The sequence below is a fragment of the Glycine soja genome, chromosome 4 (genome assembly GCF_004193775.1).
Source record: "Glycine soja cultivar W05 chromosome 4, ASM419377v2, whole genome shotgun sequence".
In the NCBI taxonomy this organism is placed as follows: domain Eukaryota; kingdom Viridiplantae; phylum Streptophyta; class Magnoliopsida; order Fabales; family Fabaceae; genus Glycine; species Glycine soja.
In genome coordinates, this window is record NC_041005.1 from 2132813 (window position 1) to 2143774 (window position 10962).

The 10962-nt window shown below is 27.1% G+C and overlaps 1 protein-coding gene across 1 annotated transcript; it reads right to left on the reverse strand.

The window, feature by feature from the left end:
- Positions 1 to 6977: 6977 nt before the first annotated feature.
- LOC114408293 (protein DECREASED SIZE EXCLUSION LIMIT 1-like) lies at positions 6978 to 9320 on the reverse strand (the record flags this gene model as incomplete). The annotated part of the gene is made up of 4 exons (XM_028371327.1): positions 6978 to 7257; positions 7381 to 7444; positions 8234 to 8340; positions 9273 to 9320. Coding segments are annotated over 4 exons (318 nt in total), but the record flags the coding sequence as incomplete, so codon positions are not given.
- Between the last annotated feature and the right edge of the window lie 1642 nt (positions 9321 to 10962).

The window sequence follows — 10962 nt, forward strand, 5'->3', positions numbered from 1 at the left end:
TTAAAGGTGTATCACCTTTAATTTCTTAAATAAATTATAGTAATATGATATATTTTTTTATCACCATAATATTAGAATGAATTATAGTCATAATTAATTTTCAATTTTTATCAAAGACTTTTTCTGATCACGTTTAATAAGATATTCTTTTTTAATCATATTTTTTCATTCACAAGACTTAATTTGAAATTTTGTTTAAGAAAATTAAATCTATTAACAACGACTTGATGATCAATAATCTGATACATCATGTGTGCATTTTAAATATATAAATTAAAAAATACCTTAAGGTAAAATGTCTAAAATTATAAAACCAATCTAAGAATGATGTATGATTTTTAGGATAAATTAAAAAATAAGCCGATGATGAAAATGTTCCACGCGCTGAATGCCGCGCGTATGGAAGAACCACATAATTTTATTTTCACACGTGCAGGAGGAACAGACAGACAGACAGACAGAGTTAAGACTAGAGCGTTTTCTTTCTTTGTCATTGCAAATGACGAGAGAGAGACAATGGACATTCTTCAATCATACACGCATGTCTCTTCTTCCTTCCTTTCCTTTCTCACTTAAAATGTTCTTTTTCGTCGGTGACCCGGTCTTGATCACTTTGTTTTCTTCTCAAAAATAAAGCAAAGAATATTTACCGGCTTTGTTGTCCATCAATGTCAGGCCAACAAATTTAATGTCACTATTCCAGTTGTTGCTGTTGCTAGGTGTGAGAATAAATGATTCTACTTTTCTTTTCTGCTCTGGGTCTGCATGTACTAGTACGAAATCATTTATTCATCGTTTAACATTGAAAGCACGTGGTGTTAGATTAAATAACCTTTATATATGATTAGTCTAATTCGCTATTTGCTCGGGTAATTCATAAGCTAATACCCGAATCGGCTTTTCTCGATTCGCTTCTAAATTTCTTAATTATTAAGTTTTTTTTATAGAAATAATTAAGGTTACATAAAAATAAAATGATAAATTCTATCGTGAAAAACTTTCTTAACATTTAGGGAATGTTTGATAGAGATTTTTTTTCATATCCAAAAAATATGATTCTTAATGAATGTGTAAAATACTTTGATTAATTTTAATGTATTTTTTAAAATAAAAAATTCATGTAAAATAAATAATTAAAATTTTTCTTTCACTTGTAAAAGTTAGATTCTTGTTCCCCTTTTTTGAAATATTTTTAAGAAAGTGAGTTAAAATTAATTCTTAAAAATCATAATTACTTGATAATTTTTTTATGAATTATATATTAAATATGAAAATCATTATTTTTCACATTAAAATTCTCAAAAAGTAAAAAACTTTGATCTATGAAACATCTCCTTAGGTCTTATCAAAACTTTACCGGTTAATTATGATATAATACAAGGTGAAATAGTTGCACTATCTTATTTTCATATTACTCAAGACAAAGACTAGAATATGAATATAAAACTCCTTTCGAATGGTACGAAAGTAAATATTTATCGTTTGATATTTTTTAATTTTCATCTGATGACTCAACTTTTTTAACATTTTTACTTTTCTTTTTTCTCTTTTTATGCCCATCTTTCTTTAATTATCCATTTCCTCTACTTTCTTCTTTTTTGTTCCAAGCCTTAGGGTCGATAGCTTCCACCATGGCTCGTCGGACCTCCGCCTCGAATGCCTGCATTGAAGGTCTTGTTGTTGTTATTCTTTTGGCTGCCGATAGCAACTTCCACCTTGAACCAACTGGTATGGGGATTTGTGGAGAGGGAACGAAAGGTGCAAAGAGAGGAGGGGTTGCCTAAGTTGGTGTTGAGCATAAATGGATGTGATAAATGGAATCTAGGTTGTATTATTTTATTTTTTGGATGTTTTGGCTTAAGGTGGTACCGTTTTTTCTTTGAATTTGAGAAAAGAAATTACCTTCTTTTATCACTCTTTGAAATTGATATATATCTATTTTTCTGTAAATTTTGTTGTTTGAGATTTCGTACAAAAGAATAGAGGAGACACAAATTTGACCCTCTATTGTGATAATGTTGTTGAGTGGTGTTATTTGTTAACTTTTTTTATTTTTTATTTTGGGTGTTGAAGAAACTTAACTGTCATGATTGGTTTTAGAGATTTCTATAATTTCCGATGAAAGAGAAGGGACAAGGATAAAGTTAAATTTAAAAATACAAAAGATAACAGAAAAAAAATCAAAATAAAAAATAATTTCAATCATTAATTTTTAAATTAATGACTTAAAAATCTCTTCGTAGCGTACGAAAAGAGTTTCATTTTCACACCTTAAACTTCGTCTTCATATATAGACTCATACATTTTCAATGGTTTATGAAATTCACTCATAAATAAATTGATACGCTAAGATAGACGTGTAATGTAGTAAGTGCTAAATTTAAGTTAAAAGCATATGTGTTTATGCGGTGGAAAAAAATTTGTCATTGCAAATGGAAATAAGAAAAAGAATAGACAACAAAGGGATAACCGGAATAACTGTAGTTCTAGTTCCTCGTAATAACAGTGTGAATAATTAATTTTGCTTCAGAAATATAATAAGATTTGAAACTCTTCATCCTTCATCATTCTAGAAAGAGTTAACCTTTGTTCTTTCACACTTTACACGAATATATATTTTTTATTTAATATATATTATGCTATTTTTCTATTGATTTCATCAACATTTTTTTTTACTTCATCCTTATGGTTTTTATTGATTATAAATTGATAATTAATGTTTTCTTAAAAATTACTTATTATTTAGAATTTTCTTAAATTTATTAATTTTCTAAATATTGATACATATAATGTAAATTTTATAAAGGAAAAAGTATGGTAACCCAGTTTAGTGGTTTTTTTTTTTCTTCTCAAACTACATATTCTCTCTCTTATCTTTTTACAAACTAGGTATGTTTTTAGAAAATTTCTCAATATACACCATTTCCATCATGTTACATTTGGGACCAGACTTCGTATGGGCCTTTTTAAAAAAAAATAATTTGTATGTTTACATTTTTATTTTAATTTAAATTATTAAAATAATACAAATATTATATTATATAAATATATTTTTAATTTATTTTAAAAATAATTTTTTATTAAAATAATTTTTAAATAAGAAAATAATATTATTAAATATAATTACTTATCTTCTATTATTTAATTTATATAGGACATTTTGTAGGTGAATATTTTGTTTAAATCTGAATTTTGTTTAATAATATATTTGCTTTAGTAAAAAGATTAAAACTTTTAATATTATTATGCTACTAAATATAATTTGTTTGTTTATGTCATTAGATTTTTTTTAAAATGATAATACTTTTTGTTCAATAATTTATTTATAAAAGAACATTAGATTACATTATAAATAAAATAGTTAAACAATTATATTTGGAAAGATGAAGATAGGTTAAGATAATTGTTTCTGTTATGATCATGTTATCGGTGAATTTTACATTTTTTTCTATTTTTTGTTAATTTTTAATAACAAAATATTATTTTAATAATATTAAAAGTTTTAATCTTTTTACTAAAATAAATATATTATTAGACAAAATTCAAATTAAAAAAAAATATTTACCTACAAAATATATTATATAAATTAAATAATACAAAATAAGTAATTCATGAAAATAGTGTATATTGAGAAATTTTCTAAAAACTTATATAATTTAAAAAGAATAGAAGAGAAAAGGCATAGTTTGAAAAAAGAAACCCAGTTCAGTGCTCATGTTTTTACTCTTTGATTCTTAGAGAGAGGTAACTTGTGACAAACATTCTCCTTAGCCTTGAGAATGGTGTAATATTAAAAGGAAAAAATAAAAAAGCAAAAGATGTAAAGGTACTTTATGTACATGTACATTTCGAAAATGTAAAGTATGAGGATTGATTTAATTGATAACAAGATCTAGGATGACAAAAATATACCTTTATACTTTGTCAGTTATTGTTGAAGTATGCGATATGTTTTAAGTTTGGAATCATGCAGATCTTCATTTAATTTTAATTCTATTTAAAGAAAAAGGTATTTATATCCTTGTTGAGACTTGACTGTTGGAACAACCAAATGAATCATAAAATTATTTTCCTAAAAGAATATATATTGTAAAATTAGTTTCGCATTATTAAGTCGATCCCAAAAGAAAATATATGTATCCTGATTAGCAAAAACACCATGAAGATCTGAGTTTGGGATTTGGGCACATAAACAGAAAAAATCCAATTAATCTCTTCAATACCTAACTAGAAGACGATAAAGTGGTCATTTAAACGTGGGCTCAAACAGTGTGTTGCCCAGTCTTAATCTTAATCATCTGTATGTGTTAAATGATAATGATAATAATTCCAACATTTTAGTTGGCTTTCACATCGATTTTCAATTTGTGGCCATAAATCTTGTCCACAAAGAAAATTAATCAGAGATGACACCCTTGAATTCTGACGGCATAGCAAATGCATGTTCTTGTTTTGTGGCGTGCGTTGCCATTACAAAAGCTGGCTTAATTAGGTCTCTATCCTTCGGTGCCATAGCAAAACCATACTGTAAAGGGTCACATTTCCCACTACCTTCTTCCCAAATTGGCCTAAGCATCTTATATTTCAAATTTATGCTCGCACCAGCCTGACAGATGTGTCTTTACAGTAAAGCGTGTTAACTGTTAAACCAAAAAATTAAGCTTGAGCGAAGTTTCCGTGACATGTTTCTGGAATCAGTCGCACTAGCTCATCTAGTTGTACTAAGAGTTTTATTATGATATTAATTAACGAATTAAAAGATTTTTTTTTATTGAAAATCATATAAAAGAATATTTAAATTTTTTAAGAAAGTACATTTTTATGCATTTAAATAAAATATTTTTTTCTTTTATTACTTCTTTAATCAGTGTCTTTAGTAAACTTTCGCCTGTGTCTTGACATTTGTTAAAATAAATGTTCAAATATGAAAACAAAATAATAAAAAAAAAATTATATTCTGTTAAATGATAATTTAATTGTAAGGTTATTATTGTAGTTCAAATTCATTGGCCAACTTCAAGTTAGGCTGTGTTTCTTTCCGCCCACAGACATAATATACGACAGACAAACATGAGGGTCGGGTGTTTGGTAGGAATGATTTAGAAGGGAGTTAAGTTAGCAAATTTTGTTTTCACAAGCAGTAAAATTCAATTTCTTTTGCTCAAAAAATTCATAAAAAACTGAAAAAACAAACAGTTTGAGAAATAATTTATATAATATTAAGTTTCTTTAAAAATTTGCCTAAGACTCTAAAGTTTCTCAACACGGCGTCTCTAGTTTCGCACGGTTGCCTTGTCTCAATATTATAAGAATATGAACTGGGAATAAATATATATATTTTTATTTTATACATGTAATATATTTATTACTTAATTTTTTTATTATATTATATAATATTTTAAAAATTTTAATTCTAGTACCTTTAGTTAATTTAAGCATATTAAATAATGATGTGACAGTTTATTAACTTATAATGTTATTATTTAATAGATGGAAACTAATTAGGTATCTAAATTAAAAGTTTGTAAATGTCATGTAATAAAATAAAATAAAATATCTTTAGGTAATAGATTAAAAAATAAATATATTACATATATAAAAAATATATGGACATGAAATAGTAATTTGAGGTATTACTTTAATCCAAAATAAGCTGACGTGAAAAGAAATGATTAATTGAGTGTGAAATAAAAAGTTTGATATTTCTTTTGTTAGAAAAAAAAAGGTACGAATTTACTTTTTGATACATTTATTTATATATTTACTGTTACTATAATAATTAGTATTGTAGGATGAAAATAAAAGTGTATATGTTTTAGATTATATTTGAAGTCAGATTTATTATGTAAAATTTGAACTGTTTAATTTTTTTTGGAGACGAACTACTTAATCTTTATCCAACGATTTGAGAGTTATTAATAATATTCTTTTGCATATAAAAAAAACTGTTTCAAAAGTGCATGTTTAAATCTTTCATACTCTTTTTTAAAAAAAGAAATACACGTTATTTTTTTTAAAAAAATTAATTAATTTTTTTTATCATGCACATTTATTTTATAATTTTAATTTTTTAATGTAAAATTAAAAATATCGGAATAATGAATGAGATGATTGCTAGTTCTTACATGCTCTGATTTTAGAAAAAGATAATCTTCTATCTTTTACTGCATCAAAACGATTTTGGGAATTAAGCTTGCGTGGTCTAGAGTATTTCATATCATTCGTGTTGATTCTGATTCGGCAAATACTGTTAGCTTCTAGCTGGTAGTAATTTTCACCGTTGCTTTCAGCCTGTTACAGAGATACATGTTGTGCATGCTTACACATGCAACTTTTATTGAAATCATGTCTTGAGAGAAGCAAAATCAACTCACAGACAGTTTGACTAAACTTGCTTCTGGTCTTAGTAATTGTTATCATGTTTTTTATTTAAAAAAAGAATTATACATTAATAATATACAAAATTCTATATAATAATTTATAATTAAATGAAGATGTAAAATCGTCTTCAAGTGAATATTCATTAAACTCTTTTGGTTTTGTTCCTAATTGTATTGTTAATGCTTTGAGAGCTAATTCAGCTCATGTTTTGTTACTTAGAGGCTTCTAGTCCTCTTTATATATATATATATATATATATATATATATATATATATATATATATATATTTCACATAAAAAAACGATATTATTCTATTATGAAATTTAGAAGTGAATACGTAGATATGAACAAGAAATATATATCAATGCTTGCTATAAATTGAGTATAAAACTTACACAGTAATACTCCGAACCTTGTTAATGGAACGATAAATATTGGTACTCTTTATTTTTTCTAATGAGATTAGTAGTTATTTTAATAATTTGACATTTTAAACCGTTTATTAGAGCACAAGATTAACGTAAATGGTCCAAACCTTATTAATGAAACGATAATGAAGTCTCACAAAATATAGGTGTCTAAGAAACTAATAAATGTGAAAGGAAAATGTCGCACCCGCAACTGATTTTAACACATGAATGTGAAAGGAATAATGAAACGCAAATGATTGTGCTGCAACTGGGGTCGTTGATAACACAAAAACTTAATTAACCATTGATTAGTAAAGTTACTATAATCTACAATTGGGGTCGTTGAATAAATTCATCAAATTCATTATCATATTCGAGGAGGATACAATTCCCATAGTCCCACGGTTGTGTCTTCCGATGCAGAGGCCATAAGTTTACAATCGGACGAATAAGTTACAGCATTGCACTGCAAGATAAACATGTCAATTAAATTACGAATTGTCACAAAAAAAATATCGTTTTTCATGTCAATAATGATATCTTCAATTACATCCTCAGACTGCAACACATGTAGAAAACAGTGACTTACCGTGCAATGGTGATACTTTAAAATAGCTAAAGCATTTCCTTTGCGGTAATTATATATCCTCAACCTACCAATAGCATAACAGATATCAAACAGCAGCAATTCTACCTTCTGTATATAAAAAAAAGCGCAGCAATTCTACCACAAATGAACAAAAGAAAGGTGTTGGCTTTGAACAAGTCTCATGTTCGAACTTGGTGTATTGAAAAAAAAAAAACTCGGTTCTGACACGATTGCTTCCCGTGAAAAATACCACTGATGTAGACCAAAAAAAATGCACCTCTCATAGTGGTTTATACTAAAAACTTGTTAGTTCTTACCGGGACCCTTCTATTTCTATTATAATGGAGTTGAATTAATAACAATTCCAGTTCAGGATTCAGATCTGGTTCACTTTAAAGCAGCAATCATAATCTATTCTATTATATATATATATATATATATATATATATATATATAATGTGAGTCTTCATTCTTGAGAACCCTCCTAATTTACTCTCTAAATGTGCATCTTACATTATGTTCTTTACATTTTTTCTTCTCAAATATTATTTCATAAATTGAATCCTAATTTAAATTTGAACATATTTTTTAAAAAAATTCATACTATATTGAATTAATAAACAAAGAGGACATTTAAAAACCTGTGGTCTTCATTCTTGAGAGTAAGAGCCCTCCTAATTTACTCTCTTAATGCGTGTCACAAGACTTCTTCGTCACGCATCTTACATTATGTTCTTTACATTTTTTCTTCTTCTCAAATATCATTACATAAAATGAATCCTAATGTAAATTTGAACTTTAATTTTTTTTTCATACTATATTGAATTAATAAACACAGAGGACGGTTAAAAACCTGTGGTCCCAGCCAGCAGTTGCAGCAATTTTTCCATCAGGCCGAATTGAGGTGCCTGAGATGCCTGGTCGCTCCAAACTGATTTCTTTCTTGACCACACAAGTACCCTTTAGTCAAAACAATATATGTAAGAAAAAACATAAATAAGCTGAAAAAAGGGTGTAGAAAACATTAACCTGCAGAGTGACAAACCATCATATAAAAAATTCCATAGAAAATAATCATGAAATACAATTAAGCAAACTGTCATTTCCTGTTCCTATACCCTGCCTTATAGCTATTCTGTTGTTAGTCATACCAACTGAGTGCAACAGCAAGTCCATATTTATTATCACTGAAGACGTGTAAATACTAACTAGGTAGTTTACTTACTGAATATATCTTGATCCCCGTTTATTCATACAAATTTAGCATGTTACGAGAGGAAAACAATCTCTAATCAAATGAATGATTTAACATCCAAGTTGACGCAAGTATTCACCCTTTTATCTTTATATCTGAAGTCATTGGCCAGTTTGTATGACTCTGATTACATGAGTCCTTCGGATTTAGGTACAAAAATGTACATCTTAGAAGAAAACACAGTTGTTTTGGTATTGTTGTACCATGGATACAAGGCAACCAGAGAGACAGAGCGAATTATACAGACAGAAAATAAACTGAATTGAAAATCAAACACTAACACAAGCAAGGATCTACAGATTCTATTGGTGTTTGAGCAGAAGATTACATTTAACTCTTTGAGCTTCTCATATCGAAGGAAAATTCTTTGAGAAAAATAAAACAACAAAACAATAATAAAATGGCAATTGACACACTGATATAATAACTCTAAATTCTAAAATCAATTAGTCTTTCTAATTCCTAGAGCGGAAATGAATACAGAATGAGTTTCAAATGAAAACAATTGGAATATGAATAATAAAGCATCAGCATGACATCATATTTTTTATTTTTCAATAACCGCACCAAACAGAGAACGGCTTTCACAACATGAATTTGCAATTGTCCAAAGAAAGAAAAAAACTGAAGCATATACCTGGTTGGTTGGACAGTTGGGGATTGGAAGAACCAAAGAAGCAAGTGTTCATTACTTCAATTCAATTAAGGGCTGCAACTCGTGCTTGAAATTGCAGTAACAAGCCACGAAATCAACGAACAGCAGACCCACGAACTTGAACTCAAAAAGTCATGAAATTTAAGCAGCGGAACAATGGGAATGTCACGTGCTCTTTGCGGAGAGGGTCGGTCTCGGAATTTTTGAGAGTGGAGGATTTTCTTTTCTGTCGGGTAAGACGGAGAGGACGCCGGAGATGCTGCTACGGCGGTGAGGCGGACGGAAACGGAAGGAGGGAGTGGTTTAAAACTTTAAATGGCCAACAGTTACAATATGGGCCGTAGACTGAAAGCCCACAAGGTCACGTGGGTAGAAGTAGCCATTACGAGGCTATTGTTTTCTGTACCTCACATGTTGCTTCCCGTACTTCTTTTTTCTTTCTGGAATGCTCTTCTTTTTTGGCTTCCCGAAGGTTTAAAAACATTTCAGAAAGAGTGCAGAAAACAACGTGGGAGTGCAGGAAGCAATAATCCCATTGCGATTCAAAAACAAAAAAAAAATGACACAAATGCAGTTAAAACAAAATTCTTATACATTAAATAATAAATACATACAGTTATTTAAATATTTTATGCACTTTTTCATTTTAATAATTTATACAAATCAATAATATGTTGCATCCCTATTATATATTATTTTAACTGTTGAGTGAAATTTTGTGTTGAGAAATTGAAAATTAAGATTATCAAAATGTATGAAATTTAAAATAGAATAAAAATAGTTATCTAACAAATTTGAAATACAATTAAGTTATCACACATATATATTAATTTTGAAACCTCAAATAAGTATCATGAAATCACATAATAATTCTTACTTTCTTTTCTTACAAAGTCTTGTATCTTTTAGAATTCAACCCATGATCACATGTTTAAAAAATAAAATTATTTATTAATTATGTCATAGTTAATTGGTAATTGTGTATTTTTCTTATAATACATTATCTGTCATGTTTTTTACATTAAATTAAATCATATTAATATTAATTATTTTTAGTTATTTATTTAGATGTTATAGAATATTTTTTAATTAATATTAAAATAAATTTCATTAATCGAAATATTTTTTAATATATATATATATATTATTTTTTATTACTAAAATAATTATTTGTTAATAAATTATTTGTGTACAATGTTTTTTAAGTTTTGTAGATACACCACATACATTACTCGGGTTACTTATTGGTTTATATATTGTTTAGATTTATTGAAGAAGAATTCATTCTTCAAAATTCAAGAAAAAAAATCACAAGTTAGAGGGATAATTTTTTTTAAAAAAATACTTAATAATTAAAGAGATTTTTTTACTGCAATAATTAAATAGTTGTGTATTATTTGATCACGCATATAAGATATGAAGTTAAAATAAAAAATAATTTAAAAGAAATTTATAGAAAAGAATAAAAAAATGATTTTTAAATTAAATTTAATACATAAAATTTATACTCTTGAAAACTTACCTTTAAAAGGAACTTAAAATATGTAATATTTAGTAAACTGACAATAAATAGTGTAAACAGAAGAGAAAAAATAATAATTTTATATGATTATTGAAACATAATAAATTTATTTATTTTTGTAGGAACTAGTAAAAATTCCAAGATTAAAAA